General features: G+C 37.6%; 1 protein-coding gene across 1 annotated transcript in view; it reads left to right on the forward strand.

Moving 5' to 3' along the window:
• The window catches only part of GLIS3 (GLIS family zinc finger 3), a 154784-nt gene that overhangs the window by 105267 nt on the left and 23894 nt on the right, over positions 1–25623 (forward strand). The window contains 3 exon segments of the mRNA XM_059837001.1: positions 5398–5559; positions 7008–7118; positions 23216–23357. Of these exon segments, the coding sequence (XP_059692984.1) occupies positions 5398–5559; positions 7008–7118; positions 23216–23357 (415 nt within the window).

Below are 25623 nucleotides of genomic sequence, written 5' to 3' on the forward strand. Positions count from 1 at the left end.
ATATAATCCTACCAGCTGTAACCAAAACCCTCTGTAAAATCTTAAAGAAGGCTAGGATGATCCTAGAATAAGTGAAAAAGGGAGTTTAATTCACATTACCTGAATACCTAACATTGATAAGTCTCCCACTGAAATATTGATAATGTATTTTGTATCCCAGGTGAATGCAGAAGTAGTCATAAGGGGACCAAATAATATTGTTTGAGAAGTTTTTAGAGCATGTGTCTAAGTGGTCATGTGCAATCAGTCCTAGATTAATGTGGGTTTGCCATGCATTGACTGGCAAAAAAAAAAAAAAAGAACTAGGTCTGATTTGAACTGTATATCTGTGAAACTGTTGGTTTTCTTACCTGTGTGGGTGCAGTGGGGAAAGTCCAGTCCCACAGTTATGATGCCATGTATCCTTGGACCACTCTGGCATCCATTGTGCCTAATGAAGAAGAGGTATGGAAGGCGTATTATTTTCTTTTGGTTTTTCATGGAAAGTATTTTTGCTAGGGTAAATTTGCTTATCTTATTGCCCTTTTAAAATCAGTGAGGAATTTCTCCCCTCTGATATGTATCTTAGTTTCTGGGTGCACGTTTTCCTTCTCATTTTGCATCATGAAAGGTTTTCCATGACTGAACAGGTTACTAAGCCAAATGAGTTGGTATTTTGCAACTCTGGGCATGCATTTGAACCACTTGGTTAATATGTCCTCTGTGTGTACTTAGGGTTGGGTTGATTTCCCCCACATCAGATTGGCAGAGATTTGAAGTGTTCTTCACTTTTCCATCAAGCTCATGCCGTATCTAACTTCCTGAGGTCATTTGGATGTAGCTCTTGTGTTTCCCTATACCAGAGCCTTTTGAGGGGCTCTCAGTCTCTTTTGCTTCTTGCCTGAGACATGTATTCAGTTTTATTGAAGAAAAAATAAAATCTGTCCCTGAGGTATCTAGGTTTGTTACTGAAATTTTGTGTGGACAATAGCTAGCTCTCGGACACAGTAAGCCAGCTGCTGGAATTTAATGGTTATAGGCAGACTTATGTTTAGCAAAGTCAAATTTAAAAAGGAAAACTATCCCTCTCCCAGTAAGCTTAGAGACAGACCAGATGAGGAACATGTAATTAATTGTATTCATTATAATAGCCCATAAATATTTTCTCACACATGACAATGGAGAAGGGAAATGCTTATTCTTCACACTTCAAAAAATAAAAGATGATCCTTTGCCACAAACAGTGATGCTTAGAAATATTTGCAGATCACTGTATAACTGGTTCAGATGAAAAAAGTTGTTAAAAACCCATACTTGAGGAGAGTAACATTATGTTGTATACTGGATTGAACATTTCTGTAAAATCAAGTACTGTTCAGTTGTCAGTATTTCTAAAAGTAGTTAATTTCCTTTCATTTTTTGAAAGTTTGGAATCAATTTTGAAGGAGGTCTGAGAAAGCATTGTGTATAGGGAGAAAGCACATACTTTTGATATAAATTGTACAAGAGAAGGTTAAATTTCTTGATAACAGAAAATACCAGAATTTTTAAAAGTTACTTTTTAGATTGTTTGTAATGTTAATACAGCAGAAAAATGACAAGATAAAATACACTGCCTGGGTGCTGAAGCAAAACCAATTCAGACAGGAAACCATGTATATATTTAATACCAGATAATATTAGATACTGGATTAGGAAGTAGCAATGTTGGCTGTGTTGCGCTTTTATATGAAGGCTACATTCTTTTCAGTGAATGGACCAGAGCTCAGACAGATATCTGCCAGAACAAGTTCTTCAATCCTTGCTATACCAGTGATCAACTGAGATAATCAGAACAGTTCCTTTTGCAGAGAAAACAAACTAATTTCTTAGTCACTTGACCACTGAGTATCTGCTGCTGATACTGAAGTGCTCACACAGGTAATACCATGCTGTTCTATAGGTCATGAGTCTAAATATCTGACATAGTCAATTCCAGTTAGGGCTCAGAAATGCAGGGTGCATCCAGCAAGGCTTTTCATGTTGCACAGTTTATTTTATATAACCTATGAAATTATATTGTCATTTTACAGGAGGGTTGCCTGGTATGCTGAACATCATCTCTGTGTAAACAAGGATGAACAGTTCACTCATGAGAACACGCATGTTTAAAAGTCATGAAACTGTGGGGTTTTTCTGTTGATAGGCTTAACATTTCCCTTTAAATATATTGTTTCTTGCTTTTCATAATTGTCCTTATAAAAGGAGAAAGTAAACACTAATTTATTTTAAAAAGGACTTTAGGAAGTACCGAGAGGAATTTTTCATATGAGCTACTTAATGGTTTCAATTTGTATGCAGCAGTAAAAATAGAAGCTCAGTAACTGATTTCTGTATTGCAGTTTAGGAAAACACTGCACAATTAATTTCACATAAGACTTGCAAAAAATCTGGTTCAATCAGGATATGTTTAGAACTGTTAAACAGTTTCAGAATGCTAAGGTATGCCATATACTTAAGTGACTTAAGTGACTTAAGTATTAACAACAGTTAATACCTTAGAAAACTATGAGTTCCATTTCAAAAACATGTGTCAACTACCTGACTTTTTTCCCCCTTAATTGATCCCGTCTTGTCTGTGATACTTTCACTGAAATATTTTTATCAGGATAGAGAGTATGTTCTGTGTTGTTGAGAAGAGTATCTTTTCATTCCTGTTATCTTAAGTATCAGACATTTCCAAGGCTTTAAGAAATTTGATTTATGGAAGAAACATTCATTAACTGTTGAGTAAGGATGTTTGTCTTAATAATACAGGCTTGTAGACTGTTTTGCTAGAATGACCTTTCCTGCAATACATATCTATATGTTGCCTTGTGAATACATATCTATATGTTGCCAGACAGTAATTTAAGGCTGTGGGGGGGAAGAGAGAACTATCTTCCAGTTTATACTGAGCAATGCAGAAGTCTTTAGAAATAATAATTCTTAAATTTGTATGTTAAGATTGCCCAGTTCTGCTTACTTAAACATTTCTGCCCATCTAAAATATATGGTAATTTTACAGCCAAATAAACATTTACATGTTTAAGTTCCTTTGCATACTTGAAAATTCAAAGTTTAATAACCTGCAAAATAAACAAAACAGAGACATGCTTCTACAACTTTTTCATTGGTCTGAGTTTTACCCTATAAAATTAATGACTTCTTGAGATACTAAAATTATTCTTATGTACAGCATAGTTACAGTTATTAGAATGTGTCATTGTTCTTTTATGATGTTAATACAAAATAATAACTTATCTGTATAAGGTAGGCAAATCAGTCGATTTCTTTCTCATTTTAACAGAGGTCTTCTTGAATTATTTTTCTTCTTGAAGGTCATTTTTTGTAGGCTCCAAACTGAAAGAGTACAATTTTATTAGATGTTAGGAAGAGATTTACTGTGAAGACACTGGCACAGGTTGCCCAGAGAAGTTGTCTCAGCCCTGGAAGTGTTCAAGGCAAGTCAGGATGGAGCATTGAGCAACCTGTTCTAACATGTCTACCTCCTTCTGGCAGGGGTGTTTGAACTAAATTATCTTTAAGATCCTTTCCAACCCAAACCATTCTATAATTGCATCACTTCTGTGATTAATTTATTATATCAGTTTTTTAGCTCCCATGTTTTTAATGCTGTCTCCACTCTTTACTTTTTCCAAGAAAAAAAGTGATATTTTTATCAAGGCAATTTTAAGGTATATTGGTGTATTTTTTTTTAATCCTGTAATATTTTCTAAAAATATGTCCTTAAAAAGTAAAAATATTTTTACTGTTGCAACACTGTTTTGTATGCATGTTAAACCTCTGTAAACATAAAAGTGATGCTATTTAAAAGCATACATTAATGTTCAGTGATCACAGCTGGATAATCCAAAAAGCACTGGTTTCTTTTGGATAAAGGGATGAAATATAAATAAAAACTTTAATGGGTTGAGACATTTTCTGAAGTTCATGTGTAGGAAAGATAAATTGCAATTATGGTATAGCAGGCATGGTTCATCCTCTGTATCAAGCTTAAATTTCTTAAGCTTAATTTTAATTTAGTTTAGTTTATAGGTAATGGCTAGTTTATAGGTAATGTTTTTATACTTTATTCTTTGAATTTGTAATGCTTTTTTTGCAGTAATCCAAAAGATGTGCTTAAAATTAAGTGATCCATTTTTTTTTCTCTTTTTCTGAGGGTGTTAGAGATTTGTAAGAAAGGCATGCTAATTATGACCGGAATTATGTCAGTTTTCCTACTTGTGCTTTTGTAAACATACATGCACTGCATAATTTATTAAAAAATTTAGCGTGTCTTTCTGACACCAGTGAAAAATGACCTGTTTATTTTCAGGTGAAGAAAATTAATAGGTAGTGAAATGATGGGAATTTTGGTGTTAGCTTTAGAAACATCTCTACTACAGTATTATTATTTTTGCAAGCATGCAATAACCGCAAACTAGCAGTTTGTTGTGCATCAGAAGCTTTAAATGTTGCATAGTGAGATATGCAGCAACTGAAACTAATGAGTTGAATTGATCCTGACTGATAGAATTTTAGAAAGCCTATACTTTTGATATTCATAAATATTTAGGTCTAATTGAAACCAAGTGTCTATAAAAATGGTGTCAAATGGAACGGATCTTTAAATTTCCCTTAGGTTACAGTATACCATGAGAACACGATAGATGAAAAGCTTGTTTTCTGTTCGTATAAACATAGATTTCTCCACAGATGCAGTACTTGATTAGCTATAGAAGTACCATGCCCCATGGTTATTGGTTCCCCACAGGAATTGCATCCTATTTTGACAGGCTTACAGTATTTTTAGTATATCATTCATTTACTTGTGGCAGAAAGGTAAAAATATATTTCAGAAATCATTTCACTTTTTTCATCACCATGAGCAAGGCAGAGCAAACTGAGATTTCCCTGCATATCTTTGCTGTTGCTCTGTAGGTTGGGCTGGTACTGAGAGATGCCTCTGTTATGCTGAGTTGCTAATATCCAGAGAAACCTGGAGCTGAGACAGGGATAGCTGGCGGAAGTCTTGGGAACCTCACAGTGACCATTTTGCTCTGTGTGCTTCAGGGAGGAAATTCAGCTGGTGCTGCGTTTCCCAGGCAGGTGCTGCATTCTCAGCCGGCTGGTCCCTTTGGGTCTCAGTGTGCCATCTGCAAAATGTAGGACGTACTCTTCTAATTCAGCCACGTGCAGGGAGGATAGGTACATTTTTACAGTCTAAATGGTTTGAACCCTGCAGCAACACCCACACTGAGAAGCCAGGCCTTGCAGACCTACCCTGCCATGGAAGGCTGGAGGTCTCTGCATGCCCTTTTACCCTTCTGTTCAGTGTTTGCTATTGCAGTTTACTGTGTGTGCTTTCCTTTCAAATGCTTTCTTTCTCTTTTCTAGTTTGAGGGTTGCAAGAAAGCCTTTTCCAGACTAGAAAATCTCAAGATTCACTTAAGGAGCCATACGGGTGAAAAGCCGTACCTTTGCCAGCACCCTGGCTGCCAGAAAGCGTTCAGCAACTCCAGCGACCGCGCCAAGCACCAGAGGACACACTTGGACACTGTAAGGACACAGAAGTCCCATTGCAGCCCTCTGAGCATTAGACTATCCCATTGCAGCCCTCTGAGCATTAGACTATCTGCTCCTTTCCTCCAGCTTGGTGACAGCAGGTAGCCCGTAACCTTAGAGGCAGGAGGGTGGACAGTCTGATGAGGCTGCTGAAGCTGCCTCAAAGGTGGCCAAGTCATCTAAGCATGCAAGAAGATGGACCCAGGCTGGTTGATAAAAAGACCACAGGTTCCATGGTCTTTGCTCTAAGTAGAATCAGTAGATTTCTTCCACTTAGTTGATCTTTAGAGAAACTGAAGCCATCTGCAATATAAAGTGCTTTTTCTTTGATGAAAAGTTAAGGGTGGGTCATGTACCAGAAAGTCAAGAGAGATAGAATAATTTTGTAAATCTAAAAATTTTTGTGCCAACAGATTGTCCCTTGTAAATTTGGGTGATGGCTGAGATTTGTTTAAAAACCTCTGTTTCAGAAAAAAAATTTTGTGTTTTCTCAGAGACAGTTTCCAAAGGGCGGAAGTCCAAAAATGCAATTAAAACAATGCAGTTTGAATTAAATGGCTGTTAAAAAAAGCAAATTATCCATTTTGAATAGTCAAAACTATGGCTGGCAAGTTAATAATTTGTACAAGGTGTTCAAAAACTCTTTACAGAACATAAGTGAATAAATTGCTGAATAGCTACTTCCAGGAAACAGTTGGACCAAGTGTTCATTTAATACTTAGTATTGTGAACCTACAGGTCTTAAGGCAAGACAGACAGCTTAGAACAGGCAGGATGAGATATAGATATGAGTTAGATTTATTGGGCATTCTTTTAAGAATACTATAAAGATATTATAGGATATTTTATAGGTATTTTTCTAAAATGAAGTATAATTAGAAAATGTGAGCTGAAGAAGTTGGTCAGTACTTCACATTAAAATGGGGTTTTTTTAATGTAATATGTCTGAAACTTTAGTATTCAATGCTTGGTTGGGGTTTTGCTTGCCTTCTTTGTAATATAGTAAACTAACACTTTTTCTTGTTCTCTTTTTCTGAAGCGGATCCTTCTATAATCCTAAACAGTCTTTCCGGGCCTTTACTGCAGTTTCTTTACCTGATTCACTAAAGACTGTAATTTCTGATTAAGTCAAAGATTGCTCTGAGGGTGGAAAATTTGTAAGTATATCTTGCAATATTCATTGTACTACTAAGAAAAAAAAGGTAATCATGAAAGGTGCTGTAATAAAAACTTTCCGTTTTTGTCTTCCTTTAAAGCTTTACTTCATCCTTTCCTTTTCTAACAAATTGTGAAGCTTTCTGCATGTAATAATGTACAATGTTTTTTGTTCTGTAGTAATGTGGTTTGTAGCATTCCAAGACTCAAAAAGTATTCTCTTGAGTCAAAATAATCTGTGATATAACAGTAACTTTATCTTTTTTTTTTTTTTTTTTTTAATTTAGAAACCTTATGCATGTGAGATCCCAGGATGTAGTAAGCGATACACAGATCCAAGTTCCCTGAGAAAACATGTGAAAGCCCATTCTTCCAAAGATCAACAAGTCAGGAAAAAGGTGATTTTTCTGCTGTCTTGACTAATGTAAAGTTTATGTGAAAAAATCAGTTTTATAATATTAGATTTTTCAATGAATCTTTATGTACTTGGGTTGATTTCAGACTTTAAATTAGAAAAAAGAGCAAATAGATTGATGTGGTTTGTATATAGATAATTTCGTCTCTGACTTAATGGTTTAATGCTTTATGTTTTCTGCTGTAATTGTTAATCACTAAACGAACACAACAAGGCAAGTAAAAATAATTTTTGCAAACATAAATTCTTGATTTCAAATTCCCCCACTTGGTAAATACACAGTATTACAAAGTACTGGCCAGTCTCAGATGGAAGGATGGATTTTGAGGGCAGTGTGTGGGACTAAGCTCTAAATTGTATTTCCATATTCCAGATACTTCCAATACTACTAAGATATTTCACAATGCTGATTCCCTGTGGATGTCAAGTCCATGAGTCATCAACTGTTTATAAGTGCATTTCTGAGAGCTGAGTTGCTACCTAAGGAAATTTTTTTGAGCATTTTTCATCATAGTTCCTATTAATCACTGGCATAATGTTTACAAGGTACAACATAGGTAGTTACTGAAACTTTGTGAAGTTATAATTACTAACTAACATTGTTCTTTGGCACTTGAAATATTTCCTAACAGTAATAATTATGAAAAATAAGAACAACAAACCTTTTAATGAAGAATTAAGGTTATTTATGGATTTAATTAAAAGTGAAAATTGGCTTAATGCCGAAAAGGTAATTATGGAAATGTGAATTCATCAAAAACAACCATAAAAATAACCATAAAAATTCCAAGGTGATAAAGGCACAGTGGACTAATCCTTCAAGCCCTAGGGATCTTTTCTGCTGAAAAGAAATAAACCTTTTTCTGTCACACCCCGTTAGTCATGGATTCCTTTAATATATCGTGCCTGACTGGTTTTAATCCTCTCTTTAACCTCCCCCTGCCTACCAAGTGACATCTTATTGTGTCATCTTAAGTTGCTGACTCTCCAAGGGTGTACCTGTAAATGTATCTTTGATGTTACATAGACTGAAATAGCAGGGTGAAGTGTATTTGTAAGAGTGGAATCTTATGTGCTGTGCTGATGTTTACACTGAGTCTTCATCCCAGATTCTGTAGATGTTTCTTCAAAGATTTGACTCTTTCCTTGGCTCTCTAAGATGGGATTATGCAATGGGATATAAGTAAATTTCCATCTCTCAATTATTTTAAGCAACTTCTGTTGATGTGTGTCTATGACTTATCATATAAGGCAGAATTATTTTCCTGGCAATCTGTAATGCAGCCACTGTTCCCCTTCACTTCCCAACCCTTAGTTATCCACTAAATACATTTAACTGGGAATCTCACCAGGTAGTGGCATGAAATCCTATATACCAAGAAGATCCCAGCACAAATGGATTTCATAAAAGTAATTTAATGGATAGTACAATAAAATTTCATTTACTCTTCAAAAGAAAGCAAAGCCATGTGAGAGTAAAGATGGTCATGCCCCCTTTAATCACCTTTGTGTATTTTGAAAAATTATTCATAAAAATGAGGGCAAAGATGTACACAAATACCATGTAAATATCTGGGAACAGATGCAGAAAATGTTTAGTAAAACATTTTAGGTATAATCTCTATGCATCGTAAAATTCTGTCTGCCATTTTATAATATTTTGGTGGGGTAAAATGCAGTGTTTTCTACCATATTTTTAAAAAGAAAAATTGCTGACTCTGCCAAGATTTCATCTTTTCATTGGGAAGATAGATGAGATTCTGTCTAAGGCAGGAAGTCACTGAAAGAAAGCTAGACAGTTCCCAAAATGAGAGAATAAAGTGATGCTGAGAGGAATGTTAATGTACAACATGCCCCTCAACTACAATTACTTTTGAAATGTGTTCTCTTTTTAATCTTGCCCTCATTTCAGCTTTGAAAGGACAACAATTTACAAGGGTTTTTTTTGTAAGCTGGCTAGACAAGTAAGCCTATATTCAGTGGCTACACTTTTTTGATTTCAGTAGAGCACAAATATCTTTCATCTGTGAACTGATAGTACTGTATTGAAAATCAAGAATCCATAGCTCTTTCAGTTTGTAAGTCTTTTTATTGAAGATAATGAAAATGAAATTATGGAACATTGTGATACCACAGCAGCTGGATAGAAGCTTCCTAACATGGTTTTGAGTATTAGAGAGCAGGCATCCTTTGCTGCATTTGCTGGACACTTGGAGGATCCTGTCTCCAATCGAATGCCTGAGTGTCAGATAAACAGGGTGTTTATTATACAAAAATGATCACATATTCATTAGCTTTCCACTGTTACTGGATGTATATGTTTTACTTTATTGTCCAATGTCCTCTTGGGATATGGGCTGTTCCCCAGCCCCCATTTTTGAGTAAGACCAGTATCATTTTTTTTGCATAACTTCAGCTTTGTCAGCCTTGCAGAGCTGAGCTGGCATGCTGCTTGTGTTTTGCATGGGTTCTATTTGTGAAGTTACATCCTTTATCTGTTTCTCCAAGGTTGTGCTGTTCTGTTCTTCTGTTCTTGATAAGAGTAAAATGTTGTTCTGATCTACAGATGTCATTTGAATCATTCTACCCATTATCATGTCCATATTTCTATTAACAAAATACAGATCCTGTGCTGTTGGATCACATAAGCACAGGATGGGTAAGGTTGGAGGGGATCAAGTGGTCATCTGGTCCAGCCTCCCTGCTCTGTCATCCCAGAGCACACTGCACAGGATTGTGTGAGACAGTTCTTGAATATCCCCAATGAGGGAGACTCCGTGGCCTCTCTGGGCAATCTGTTCCAGTGCTCAGTCACACTCACAGTGAAGAAGTTCTTCCTGGTGTTCAGGTGGAGTTTCCTGTGCATCAGTTTCTCTCTGTTGCCTCTCGTCCTCTTGTGTGGCACAGAGAAAAAGCCTCTGACAACCTCCCTTCAGAGACATACAGGCTTTGAAGAGATCCCCTCTCAGCCATCTCTTCTCAAGGCAAACAGGCCCAGCTCCCTCAGCCTTCTTTGTAAGAGAGATCCAGGGGTTTGAAGCCTGTATAGAAGGTCAATACCACTGTTATGGTCTTCATGAAGATCCATTTGTTGTATAAGATAGCACTCAGTCTTGTACAAGTATGAGGTCATTGTCTTGTCTATTCAAGTATACCAGGGAAAAGTAATTTACTACTTAGGTGGCAGTCATGCTGAAGAAATGTGTGTTTGTAAATCTAAAGAAAATATTCAATTAATTTTCAAATACCGCAGTGCAATTCCTACATGGAATGGAATGGAATGGAATGGAATGGAATGGAATGGAATGGAATGGAATGGACCCTCCACTGTCTTTGTAGATCTTGTCATGAATATCTGAATGTCCATTGCCTTTCTTAAAGGTTTTCACTTTTTAAAAAGTGCATTTTCAAACAGATAAGACATAATTTAAAAAGGACAAAAAGTTCTGAATTTGTGCAGCTGTTGAGCAAAGACGAGATCAATTTAGGAACATTGACTTTATCAACTGAACAATGCAGTGGCTATGCTTTTGGATAGTTTTAATTTTATCTATACCAGTGAATAACTGTTGTCATATATAACAGTACTTTAGGCCTATGTGTCCTGCCAAAAAAAAAAAAAAAACAACAACAGAAAAAGATTTAAAAGATTTTTTCCTATTTAATTAAAAGAAAGTAAAATAATTAAACATACAACTAGTTAGCTCCATCTTTGTGGGGAAAAAAAAAAAAAGGAAGAGATAATTTGAACAGTTGACATAAACAAGACCAGTTAAAGGGAATGCAAAAGGCTTAGTCTGGACTTTGGATGGAAGGATGATTTATACCAAGTAATTTCCTCATTCAGCTGGCCAGCTTTTGATTTCCTAGCAGTCTAAGTGACCAGATCATGTCTTTCATCCTTTTATTTAAATTATTTATGGGTCAGATATATTATTTAGACAAGCTTTGAGGTACTGAATGCTTATCTGACAACTGCCTCTAAAAGCTGTCTGTCCTGTAAACCTGTACCATCTTAGATCATTTAAATGGCTCTGGAGGAACCCATACAAGGACTCAACTGACCAGAGAGGTTAACACCTCAGCAGATACTCAGTGATTCTCCTAGGTCACTACTTAGCCTAACACAGGAATTATATTTATTTTCCTGGGACAAAAATTTTTGTACTCTCTCTGCCAGAAATAAAATACCATAGAGGCATAGCTTCAGGAAAGGAAGTCCAAAGGATATTTCTGAAAATTATCTAGACATGATTGAGATTTTTAAAAATTGTAGTTTACATGGTATGTGTACCAAATCACTAAGGAATGGAGGGAGTGGTGAGACTGAAGGAGATAAGGGCTATGTGCAGGGCTTCTAGATTGATTTTTTCTTCCTGGTAATCTTTCTTTTTCACACAGATTGGTCAGTAAATGTGAAATGATGTCTGAACAGTCACTCTTGAGAAGTTAGCAAAACGTTATCCCAATCACCAATCACGATGGATGCTACCATCATTTGTTCCTATGATATCTGACTTGAAAGAAGTTTTTTCGGGTGGTATTTTGCTGTGCAGGAGTGAAGCACATAAGGCAATCAGAATTTCTCTAATCCTGGTGTTATTTATTCATGATTTCTTCCCCGTTGCATTTATTGCTCTTCCAAGACTGATCAGCTAGCAGTGGTAGGAAGTTTTTGGAATACTATTCCTGATTACAATAAGAAAAGGTGATACGCTGCACTGCTGAGATGAAGCAGGCCTTATGACACCTCAGCCGTATCCACTCCTACTTCACACTGTAGTAGAGGCTAGTAGTAGAGTGGACAGTCCATCCTAGGTGTGGAGCGCACTGAAAACAATGGGATAAGGATTTAAATCATCTGGCCAAAGCCATTACTGGCATTTCCTTGCCAAGTGGTCTCTTCTGAGCTTGATGAGAGTTCCCGTCTGAACTGAGGGGGCTTTACAGAAGCCACCTTTCTTATAAAGATGTTGTAGATATTCCTCTTCTCCTACTGTGCAACCTCCATATTAGCAAAAACGGGATATAAAATCCTCACCTCTAGAGGCGGATCTTAATAATTGAATTCTTCTGAAACCTAGTTATTTTATGTTCTTTTTCTAAAAGTTCACTTCTCTCTTAGAGCCCTGTAACACATAACGTATATAGAATATAGAATGGTTTAGAATATAGAATGGTTTGGCCTTGGAAGAGGCCTTAAAGAAGATCTAATTTCAGTGCCCATGCCATGGGCAGGGGCACCTCCCTCTAGACCAGGTTGCTCAAAGCCCCGTCCAGCCTGGTCTTAAACGCTTCCAGGGATGGGGAATCTACAGCTTCTCTGGGCAACCTGTTCCCATCTCACACCACTCTCACAATAAAGAATTTCTTTCTGACATTTAATTTAAACCTACTTTCTTTCAGTTTTAAGCCAGTAACCCTTGCCTATCAATGCAGTTCCTGAAAGAGCGTCCCTCTCCAGCTTCCCTGTAGGCCCCCTTCACATACTGGAAAGTTCCTATGAACTCTCTCCTCTCCTCTCCTCTCCTCTCCTCTCCTCTCCTCTCCTCTCCTCTCCTCTCCTCTCCTCTCCTCTCCTCTCCTCTCCTCTCCTCTCCTCTCCTCTCCTCTCCTCTCCTCTCCTCTCCTCTCCTCTCCTCTCCTCTCCTCTCCTCTCCTCTCCTCTCCTCTCCTCTCCTCTCCTCTCCTCTCCTCTCCTCTCCTCTCCTCTCCTCTCCTCTCCTCTCCTCTCCTCTCCTCTCCTCTCCTCTCCTCTCCTCTCCTCTCCTCTCCTCTCCTCTCCTCTCCTCTCCTCTCCTCTCCTCTCCTCTCCTCTCCTCTCCTCTCCTCTCCTCTCCTCTCCTCTCCTCTCCTCTCCTCTCCTCTCCTCTCCTCTCCTCTCCTCTCCTCTCCTCTCCTCTCCTCTCCTCTCCTCTCCTCTCCTCTCCTCTCCTCTCCTCTCCTCTCCTCTCCTCTCCTCTCCTCTCCTCTCCTCTCCTCTCCTCTCCTCTCCTCTCCTCTCCTCTCCTCTCCTCTCCTCTCCTCTCCTCTCCTCTCCTCTCCTCTCCTCTCCTCTCCTCTCCTCTCCTCTCCTCGAGTATCCTCCTCCCAACTTCCTCAGCCTGTCTTTGTAGGGGAGGTGCTCTTATCCTCTGTTGAAATTTGTGGCTTCCTCTGGACTCAATCTAATAGCTTTACATCCTTTCTGTGCTGGTACCCCAGAGCTGATGCAGCCCTGCAGGTGGGGTCTCAGCAGAGCAGAGCTGAGGGGCAGAATCCCCTCCCTGGCCCTGCTGGCCACACTGCTCTGGATGCAGCCCAGGACACGTTTGGTTTTTCTGGGCTGTGAGTACACACTGCCAGCTCATGTTGAGGTTTTTGTCAGCTGACACTCCCAAGTCCTTTTCCACAGGGCTGCTCTCAAACACTTTTCAGCCCAACCTGTAGTATGATATATAAACCTGTCCACCTTACAGTGAAAACAAGAATAGGAGAAAATCCAATTGTTTAAAGACATGATGTTCTCTTATTGAACAATATTTCTGTGGAACTAAGACATAGAGATGTTTTCAAAAGGTTAACATGGAAATTTCTGTTAGGTTTTGAGAGATTGTCTGGCTTTCTATTATGTGAGTTATGTCAGCAGTTATATTATTCAAAATAATACAGACCTCTATGCCTCTTACAGAGCTGCATACTTCATGATAGTTCATTTTAAAATTCTTTTACAGTACAGTAGAAATAGGGTTTTTATTGTGACTACATATTGATTTTACCACACAACTGATGAAGCTACTAGTTTGTTTAAAGATTCTAGAAAAAACAAAATTTTATACCAGCCTTTAGATTTTGTGAATAACACAAGAAGAAAACAGTTTCTGGGGATTTTTTTTTAACTAGTATCCTTTGTTTGTTAATTTAATGACAGGTTTCCAGTTTTTTCTTTCCTTTTTTTTTACAGTATTTGAACCAAGCTTATTTGCAACTCAAGAAACATGGTGCTTATTGTGTTTCTTACATGAAAGAAATTATTTTTAATAATATTTTTCTAACTCAGAATGTTTAATTGATGAGGAAAATGGGAGCCAAGGAGGGTTAGAGCATTACACCACTGGTGTTTCAGGTCATTCAGACGCTAAGCTAATTACCAGTGACAGTCTCCATTATGTGACTATATTAATCTGGAAGAGCTGCTCTGTTTGTGAACACCTTCCTCATGGGGAGCAAACACACTGCCATATGAGAGAAGTGGCTTCTGTGTCTTTCAGTTTTTGCTTGACCTTATTCAGATTCTTTGTTCAGATTTCACTGTTTAAACTGCAAACAGGAGAGAAAGGGTTGAAAGAGAAGCAAACCTATTTTCTTGCTTTGAGAGCAGTTGAAAAAAAGGATATTTTCCCTCATTTGTTCTCTATGACGTCCACTTAAAAGATGTCACCAATGCAAAAAGAAGTGTATTCAGGGCCATGGGGTCAGTGAGCAGTGCCCATGGCAACTAAGAAACTATTCTGCAGAAGAAAATGCAGTAAGGAGTAAGTGTTTTAATCCCCAACTTCAATCTCTTTACTTCCTGTCTTCAGAATGAAATATAAATCAGGCACCATGGCGTTCAGCAATTTTTCATGAAAGGCATGTTTGCAAAAAGGGATTACGAACAGGCAGCAGTGTGTAAGGAATTTAATCATACCATTTGCTGGAAAACTGTTGAGACTAGGAATGACCAGTTACTTGAGCATGGTCAGTGAGACCCAGGAGGGCAGGCTCTGAAAGCCATGTACCGCCGGCTGTGGCTGCCTGCCCTGCCCCCGCTGCAGCCGCAGGGGCGTGTGCCGAAGTGGGATACGCAAGGCACGCTTCTCAAGGAAGATCCATTGTGGGGGATATGCTTTGCCAGCACTGCATTTAGAACTTTGCTCCCCAGGGAGAAGGAAAAGTTGAAATCCCCCAGTGGTTTTCATGGTGTTCTGACAGCTGTAGCAGTTTTATACCGTTGTTCCGTAGACTGATTCCTTCCTGCGCTTGGTTTCTGTCCTGTCCTTATATCCCTGTGAGCTCTGGCAGTGTGACATGTTCAAAAGTCTGTAAGAAAGAAAGAATAAGTGCTGTCACCCTTATTATAGTAACACTCATGGCAGAAAAAAAAAGAAACCAACCCAGATTGTCTCAAAATTCTGTAAACAATTTCATGCTCATGGCATTTCATGTTCTTCAGGTCCAGTTTTGATATCAAACAATATCCTTTTCTCTATTTCTTTGTCTTTACTTCCTGCAACAGTATATGCATGAACATGATAGAGAAGGAATCTTTCTCTCTTCTGGTGTAGAGAGTCTGTGGGTGGGCTTGGCAGAGCTGGGTGTACACTTGGACTTGGTGATCATACTGGTATTTTTCAATCTGAATGATTCTATGATTCTATGATTCTCATTAGCCTGTCACACTTCAGTCTGGGCTTTGAATGCACTGTCCTGCTCATTATTCTCCTTAAGCAACACCAGGGTCTGAGCAAGCAAGATTTAAACTGTGCATAGGAGGCCTAGGAGGTTGCAGCTCAGCACCCTGACACCAGCACAAATGCCCTTTGAGTCTTTAGTACTGTCCTCAATGAGGGTTCCTGTTCCAGGGTGAGATCTCTGTGATTTCACACTCTTGGATCTGGATGTGGGCAGCTGCATTGGCTGGTGCTGATTTTGGAGTCCTCAGTACTGCTCCTGAAGCAGCCATATATTGGCCTCACTTGCAGTGCCCGTTTGAGGAGGGCCTTCATCTGCCCATTTTTTCTCCTCCCTGTGATGCAGAGCTCTGCCCTTTCTCTGGCACAGTTTGGGAGACTGCTCTGTAAGCTGAATTATGGATTAAACAACAACAAAAAACCCAACTTGACACAGAAATGTCCCACGGTAAATCAGAGACAGTAGAAACTCAGAAAGTTAGCAGTGCCAGCCTAACCAGCACTTCACATCATTGTCTCACCTGATAAAGACAGCAGAACAGAGCAGCATTTTACTCTGATAAGGAGAATAGAACAGCACAGCCTTGGAGAAATAGATGAAGGATGTAATTTAGGCCAACAGAAGCCACACAAAATGCAAGCAGGGTGCCAGCTGAGCTCTGCTGACGAAGAAAAAGTTATGCAAAACAACGATATTGCACTTTACACAAAAAATGGGGGTCAAGCCACATAAAAAGGACATGTGAACGTTGAAAACTGCCAAAGAAGATCCCTGAGAACCTGTAAGGACTTCTGATAAGGGGTACAACTATGTAAAATAAAGTGATACATAAGCATCTAACTAGTGGGGATAGCTGAAGAATGTGTGATTGGTGTGTTCTGTTTACGTGATGCTCAGGACACTCAGCTGGAGGAAGGATTTCCTGAGTGACCAGCGCAGTGCACTGAAGAATGCCTGCTCTCTAATAGTCAAAACTGTGTTAGTAAATTCCTGTCTGGCTGATGTCAGTATCATGCCATGTAGCACACTAAACAGACAATTCACAGACAATGAAAATGTACAGGGATGCCTGGAGGAATCCTTGCAAAAGTAAAAGTTGTATGGCTGAAGGCTAATGATTTTAACTTCTTGATAGTAGAGTGGTAGAGTTTTTCAGTTCTAGTCCTAAACTCTCTTCAAGATATTATTTTGAAGAGAGTATTTTCGTGTATGACGTGGTACATGCATACGTTTAAGTTTAAGTGGAGATAAATACAGAATTAAATATTGAAAGTGAAGGCCATTGTTATGTAAAGGATGCTGCAATTAAAGAAAAAAAAATTTACAAATGAAATCTGAAAACCTGTTTCTGTATAAACAATTGTTGACATTATTAATCTACAGATTACCGTGGCAATTTTCGGTAATCTGTGATAAGAAGAAAAATATGTTTGTGCTAAATGAAGCAGCTGGTGGATAAGTATGTGTTTATTTTACACATTTTTTCTCTCATGGAGTGAAAATTTGCCAAACAGATGTATTTTCAGAACAGGAAAGCAAATAATTCTGCAGTACAAGTGTTTTCTTTGTCAGGCTGCATTTACTTGGAAAAACGTATGCTTAGCAATATCGTATAATAGCTATATCCCCAAATCAGCCTGACACAAAACAGTAGGTTTTTTCCTGCTTTTTGAATTGAACAGGTCAGCTATTAGACTGTTGTTCACATAGAAATCAGCTACAAGCCTCTTGGAACTGCCTGAAGAAGAGGATGAAATAAAAAGGGCCATAGATATAATTTGTATAGCATTTCAGATTTGATACAGCCTGATGTGAGACAGGAAGAGAGGTAATATATGTGTGTGTTTGTGTGTGTGTGTGTGTGTGTGTGTGTGTGTGTGTGTGTGTGTGTGTGTGTGTGTTTGTGTGTGTGTGTTTGTGTGTGTGTTCAAACATCTGTGTGACTTCTTTTCAATTTTCAACTGGACTATGGCTTTTTTGTTTATTTTAGAAAAAGGCCACTGCACTCACTCAAACTGTACTTCCTTTCTTTAAGGTAAGATTTTCAGGGCTTTTTTAAATTAGAAGTTTCCTTTCAGATCTGTCCCAGCTGCAGTTTTTCCCTTAAAGTGGTCTCCTTGGTGGTCTGTATCATTTTAATGATGATTTAATGCAAAATATTCCTCAAATTAGAATAATACCAATCAAAAGAATATATATAAGAAAAGCAGAATTCATTTTAGTGTTATCAATCTTAATGCAACAGTGTTTTCCTCTTATAATATTGCTTTAAAATCAGAATTTCTTCCTGACTTGAAATTTGCCAAAGTTACCTAATTGTGTAGGTTCCAGGTCCTTTTGATTTTTAATGCAAAACCCTGAAAAATTTTTGAAATGTTTTCCTGATCTATGCTAGAACATGAAGATGGAAACCATTTTTATATCGAACTCAAATGTTCAATACAGTAAAACTTTGAGAGTAGCAAAACTGTTTCTTGCGTAGAACCCAATATCACTACTGTGCAGGTGGGCTAGTCTAACTTGATTTTTATTGTTTTTTCTGGCCAAGTGTTTAATTGAAATGGGATCTAAAAGCAGGAAAAAGTAGCACACACACATGCACGCACTCACACACCGAGGCATGTCTGAAAGCTGTGGCAGACAAAGCAGAACGTTTCTCTCTAGAAGTCCTGCACAGATAGCTCACTGAAAACAAAGGGTACAGAGAAATCCCTTCTGTCTGCGTTGTTTCATTGCCCCAAGATATCTGTAGCCTCCAGAGGCAAGAATTAGGACATTTTTTATTGATTCTGTGTCATTGTCTTTTGTCAGAAAGGTTTAGTACTGTGCAAGAAAGTGCTGGACCTTGAAGCTGATCTTTGAGAGTAGAAGGATGATCTGTATCCATCAAGAAAAACCATAATATCAGTAAATACTGTCTTACAGCATCACTTCATAAACTTAAAATTTTCTGCTGGTGACATCTGTGTACTCTAAATGTCATGATACTAGCAGGACATAATTTTACTCTAACTGTACAAGTAAATATTAAGTTACAAGTGCTCCTTCAGAAAAGCTAGTACAATGTGGCTCTGCATAGAAAGGGCATGCTTTGCTCTCACAATGACAGCTTGAATTACAGGCAGTGAAAATTAGTAAAAACTACCTACTTGGAACTTGACATTAGTAAACTTAATATGCTGACTGTGTGAATAGCAGAAACTCCTCCTTGTCTTTATACATAAAACTAAAACACATCTATAGAACTATTACAGTTAGTGCAAAAAAATTCCTGTCAATTAAACATACCAGTATTTAGGGGGTTTTTTTGGCTAGTTCTAGACCTGGCAGACACACATCTAACTTGCATAAAAATAAACAGACTATAACTAATGTCTCACATAGGTAAATACTTTACTAGGTGCACAACATGCATCTATATTAAGCATGTTTATGTAAGCAAGATTTAAAATGTTACAATTTGATAACTGGCATGTTTGAATGACTGAAGGTGTCTAGACTTTGCTGAAGAATTAATTGAGTTAATCTAGGCAGGTTTTGAAGTTGCTATTTTGTGTGGTTTAGGATTTCTCAAGCTATACTGCTTCTTTTCTTATGAAGTGTATTCATAAACACACCTATTGGATGTTTTCCATGATGGTGTCTGACTTCTCTTATACAGGAGCAATGCTGAAGAAACTAGTCTGATAGCACACAAACATACAGATTTGAGATGAAACATAGGTGCGAGAAAAATTTTTTAAATTATCTTTTCTTGTAACGAGACATTTTCTCTGGGATTATGTCACGCATCAAATCAACAGCACGCCTCTGCTTTTGAACTCAACTATAATGAAACTGAAAATTGAGGAATAAGAATCTTACTCCCTTCTAATTATTTCTGCTTGTTTCATTTAATTTGGGTAATTACTTATTCATATGCAAAATGTACAGGAGTAGAATTTCCATCCATTGTTCTGAAAGGTGATAAACACAAGCTGATTTTCACAGAAGTTGTAAATCATGACTGAAATATTATTTGTTTTGTATATTAGAAAAAACTGCCACATTGTGATAATGGAAGTTCTTCTGTATTTCCAAATGCAAAACTTCACAAGTCTTACCATAAAATTGAACTATTAAATTAAAAAACTATTATTTGGACCAAATATCAAATACAAAGGAGTTTTAAGTGAGCAGAGCAATTGATTGTTAACTTGCACTTCGGCCAGCCATAAATTCAGGTTACATTCCATCACACAGAAAATGGCTGTGCTCACCATGCCAGACTCGTCAATTACTGATTTCACCACTCAGTGAGGTAACTTTACAGCCATACAGTTCTTAAAAACAGATTCCCAAGTTTTTAGTCCCAGCATGATTGTACTGGTGCTCAGCTGAGTGATCATGAAAGAGGCAAGATGATCATGGGGAAGGGACGTATTTCTGTCACAGTGCTGGGAGATCTGTGCTGGGATACAATTCATATAGAAGTCAAAGAGAGTGTCAACTTCCTTTTACACTTGGCTGGCAAGTCTACAGTGCAGGCTGGAAAAGAAATGCAGTGTTGTTAGAACAATGTTAGAACAATGCAGTGTTGTTAGAACAAAGCAAGAAATGGATGGCAGCAGTTACAGCTGGTCAATTATTATTTCTCCTTTATAGCTTTTTTAACTGAAGAAAAAATTTTGCAGTTGCAGTGAATGGTTTGTGGTTTTTACTTGGTTTTAAAATCATTTTTCTTTTCATTGTCTGTTCTGTGTTTCTTGATGTACTAAAGAAGAATCATAGCCCAGATTTCCCTGTATTTGTCAAAATGCAAGACATTGCTTTCAGTTAAATTTTTTAATTACGTTTTTAAAAATTAATAATTTTTCTGTGAAATATGTAAAAATATTTGGCTGATATAGAGTGTGTTGGATTATGCCCTTTTCTGACTTGTGAATGTATTTTCAGACCTTGTGATTGTAAATACTAATCAACCATAGCCAATGCATGAAATAGGAACTGTCCTCAGAAATCAGATCACAGCTGTCTCATAGTGTTACTTTCTCTATTTTTGGTGTTCTGTTGATAGCCTAGGTTTTCTTCATTTTCATAAGTTTGGAAAAGCCAGAAAATTTATGCCAGCACAGATTGTCATGATAGATTTGTTCTAAATATCAAAGGATATGCAAATGCAAGATCTTTGAACAGCGCAAATTAGAAAAATCTGTAAAATAGGTGGTTGCCTATTTTATTTTACAAGAATTACTTAATTCTTTTAACTATTGTGTAAATACTTAACTCTCCTTTTGTTAATTTTCTCACTATTTTATCTGTGAGTGCCATATGATAAAGAAAATTGATCAGTTTCTTAAAAAAAATTCAGGCAACTTTACACAGGCATCTTCCGTGATTGTGTATTCTGTATGATAGAATCCTGATTCCTCTACAGAAGTCAGATTTTTTATATTATATTCACTTTTTATACTACATTCAGTTTATATTATATTCACTTTTTATATTAAATTCACATAAGAATTATTTATAATGTAATGTGAGGATTTGAATGAGGATATATTTGACATTTAATTCCACAAGCATGTGAGTTTCATGAAAAAGCCACATTTCTAGTGATAGCAGGAAACCTAGCACAATTACTGGATAACAGCAGACATGTACCAAAGTGGGAGGAACATTTCTGCTTACATCAGATTGTAAATATGGATAATACACAAAATCATTTGCCAGGGTGTTTCTTCCCTTCTCCCTCTTCCCCATCCATTCTCCCCCTTCCTACAGTTCTGGAATAGCACATGTACCTCACAGAGGCAGTGTACCTTTGGGATTAATAATGGCTGGTTAAGTTTTTAAGAGAAGAGATCTCCAGCATGCAGAGTGTGTGCATAGGTATCACAGCCTATGTAGTATCTCCAGCTGCAGGGTTGGGTTCTTAGGAGGTGCAAGACCAACTCTCCACTCAGTTGCCATGGTTTTACAGTAGTGCATATTATCAAAAGTAATTTGAGTGTTTATCAGCATTTTGTGGCACAAGGGTCATCTTGTGGCAATGGGTCTTTTTATCATTGTGTTAAGAATAATTTCCTCTTACTTTTCTTTCTTCATTTGCCCCATCAGTGGGGTGTTCAAGGAAAGGTTGGATGGTGTTCTGAACAGCCATCTGAACAGCCTGATCTAGTGGAAGGTGCCTCTGCCTGTGGCAGGGGCATTGCAACTTGGTTCCTTCAAATGAAAACGGTTCTGTGATTAATTTCTGTGTACAGTATGTGCAGAAATTTGTCTTTTGGTTCCTCTGCCTCCACTTAGGGGTTGTTTAGAGGTGCTAGGCTATCTTCTAGTTAGAAGATAGCCTAGCACTGTCACCTGCTCACCCGCCATGGCGCCAAGCAAGAGAGGAGAAGCCTCAGTGGCCTCTGTGAGATTTTCTTCTTGGGAAAGTGCAGCACATCCAAGTGCACTAGGTCAGGGTTCTTTCCATCATGCTACAAGAACCTGGATGACATGACGGGATATTTGTGGGCATCTCAGCCACTGAAGTAGCCCACATGCTTGTAAGCACAGGCTTTATTTTCCAGGCTTTTAAATGAATACATCAACCAAAATGACTTAAAGGAACAGGCAATTTTTTTTTTTTTTAATATATATAACATTAACATCAGGCAGCAGATCAGGACAGGCATCAGTCCCAGCAGCCTGCAGCAGCATCCATAATCTATCCTAAACCTTGGGGTGCAGTTTGGAATTACAGCCACACCATCCTTGTTAGGGTGCTGCAGCAGACTTTCTTCCTTTTACTTATTTTGGTGTTGGGATTTTTTTTTTTATTGTAGTTTTTTGCTGCTTTTTATTGCAGCCTTACATTGAGACTCTCCATACAGTTTAATCAAAAGGAAAAGACTTGTTATGAATTTTTAAATTAATTTTTTTTAGAATTAAATTTCTGGTAATCAGCCAGATCTTGCTGTTGGTGGATCAGGAACCAGGCAAATGGCCATGCATGCAGCTGGGATTACTGGCCGTGACATTGCACTCTCAGTTCTACAGTAATGTGAAACAAATATAGTCCTAGTCTGTTTAAGAATGGTGTCTCAAGACAACTTTAGTCCATATGGAAGTGGTCCTATTTCCACTTGCTCGTATGTTACCTCTCCTAAGGGGTTGTTCCCAGTCACTCATTTCCAGTGTTATGAGCACCTTTGCTTTTCTGGTCCTATGGTGAGGCAGTTCAGGGCATTAAACCAGCATGAAAATATTTGTATCCATTATAGTACCCCTCTGCTGGTACAAGCATGTCAGACATTTGATAAATATTCAGTACTCGTTAACAAGGCCACTCCTCTCTTTTGCAGTGTGTGACAAAAGAGCACTGAAGTCCTTCTGTCCAAGATCCTACCTGAACAAGTCGTGCTTGTCCTAAGTATAGTCTTGTTAAGCATCTGGAAGTGTTTTCTTCCTCAGATTCAAAAAGTGCCTGCAGATTGAAAGGATGGTATTAATGATGATTTAAAAGAAAAGGTTTCTGATTGTGCTCCATTTCTTTCTCTAACCTCAAGATTTCTTCATTGTAATTTTTCACTGTCTTAAAGATTTTTGTGATTATCTCCTTTGTTTTGTACATGTCCATCTTTTGTTATAATTGCTCCTTTTTTATCTCTTGTTTTTCAGTTGCGATCAAGCTCAGAGACTGGCCAGGACATCCTGAATGACTGCCTTGCAATCCAGCCCCTCCAGCCAGCCCTGTCACCACATGATGCTGTAGATAATAATATGGGACACTCCCCAGGGCCTGCTTGTGATATTTACTCAGGTACCAAATATGACAGATAGAAAGCTGCTGTATTATTCCTCACTTAATATTAGGGATCATTATGTAGAGTAGAATAAACTCTGAAATCCATATCTATCCCATAAGAAGGATAGAATATGAAACACAATATAAAAAAAGACAGGTTTTGAACATGTTTTTATATTTTTCACAGTGAAGGAGAACCATTCATACTATATCCATGAAAAGACCTAATAAAACTTAGATGGATATTTTTGCTCTATAGGCATTTGATTCTGCTGCCAATTTACTTCTACCATTCCTTGTAGACATCTTGAATACATTGCTTCATTTAAAATCACAGTATTTTTCCTCTGCCTTATCACATATCAGTTTTTCAATTGATGCACATTAAGGAACAGAAATGCTGCATTATGAGTTCATATATTTTAACTATAAATATACAAATTAAATAAACATATTTACACTATTAATGTAATAATCCTATTGCATTGTTTCAGTTAAATATCTGAGATTTTCCTACTAAAATTCCTTTGTCACACCTGCCTACGTGTGCAATTTTTTGTTAACATTTCAAAAAATTTGAAACTATCAGTAAGTTATGAGTGATAAAGAACCTTAAGGCTCAAGAGGGCAATTGGCAGGATGTTAAGGTTTTTTAATGCAATATTTTAGTAGTTGTGAAGGCCTCTGTTTTTAACTTTCAGACAAAATGCATTACATATTTTATCACTTCAACTTTTAAGTGAGAACCAAACATAGGAAATGAATGAATTGGCTTCACTGATGTTATCTGCAGTGATGAAAATTACATTATATGAAGTGGCCACTTCAATAAGTGGTTTTATTTTACTGAGAGGTTTGTAAAGCAAGCACTTCTATTTCATGTTTTTTCAAGGCTGCTGTGAGTCGCACAATAGTTGGTGATGATGTAGGTTTATATGACAAAAATCAGGACATTTAAGGCTGTGATTAATTATATTCTAGTTTATTAAGTAGTTGGTATTACTTGTGTGCTGTTAACTTATAAATGCCTTGGTCTGAGTACAGACTGAGTGTGACATTTACTATGTGAAAGAAAAGGGAAATTTCAGATTTTAAAAATGTGATTTTGGCTGGAGAAACTCTGGGGACATGTAGTTGGTTATAGTTGTTCATTGTACATTGTGCATTGAGGAGAATTGGATAGTGAAGAATGTTGAGATTTTTTAAAAAAATATTTATGGTTTTACCAAGTGTAACATGGAAAACTGAGAGATAACAAAGACTCAGCTTTTCCTTTTCTTTTCAGTTCCTAGACAGAATAGAAGCTGGAGTGGGACAGTGTGTCAGATTTCAGAAATTGAGGATATTCTCACAGGAGATGGCCACAGCAGTCTGTTGGGCACTCCTCCCTAGCTTCCAGGCTATGCTTGAATGTCCAGCTCTGTCTGCTGGGTCAGTCCAAACACAGGCTGACAGTGGCTTGAACAAGCTGCTGCCCATGACAAGCTGGGTAAAGCTGCTGCCTCCAGCCAGCCCTCAGCTGGCAATTGTCTGCCATCATGATGTTTCATAGACAGCTTCTAAGACTGAGACATTACTTTCTGTAGTCTCATTTGTGCATTGTCTTTCAATACTTGATGTTTGCAGCACTACTAACTATGAGCCTTATTTGATAAAATAATATATTTTGGTAGTTTCTTTCCTGGCACTGCTTCCTATTGTATGGCAATTTTTATGGTTATTTAATTTTTATGGTAATTAATCAGTGTACTCTTATCAGCATTGATTTCTGTGTAAGTAATAATCTGCTTTCTCTTACATGTCTTCCCAGCTATCTATCATTTGGCAAAGTTCTTGTAGTTGTAGTCACTTGTTTCACATCAGTTAGAGGGTACTGTGTCAGGCATAGCAGACTGTGTCACTCCATTTTGACAGCTACTTGATCCAGTTGAAATAAATTGTTTCATTAGCTACTCATCAAGGATGCTGCAGGATGATATACTATGTGAACAAATGAGATAAATCTGACAGGCAGGGAATTATTTTATTGCAATGGCAACATGAAAATTATTCATGTCCGATAGAGAGGAAAGTAAAATACGAAAACCTATGTCTTGCCTCAGAGAAGCTACCCTTCAAAATTCTCTGAAAACATTTTTTTTTTTTAAATACAGCTTTGAGACTTCTGTAAAGTTAAATACATTATTTTTACTGGATACTGTTTGAGACAGCACATTAGCTGAAATGTTGCTGTGCTACTTTTAAAGTAGAAGGAGAAATAGATTTTCACTCTTCCAATGGT

Source organism: Haemorhous mexicanus, chromosome Z (genome assembly GCF_027477595.1).
Source record: "Haemorhous mexicanus isolate bHaeMex1 chromosome Z, bHaeMex1.pri, whole genome shotgun sequence".
NCBI classification, from domain to species: domain Eukaryota; kingdom Metazoa; phylum Chordata; class Aves; order Passeriformes; family Fringillidae; genus Haemorhous; species Haemorhous mexicanus.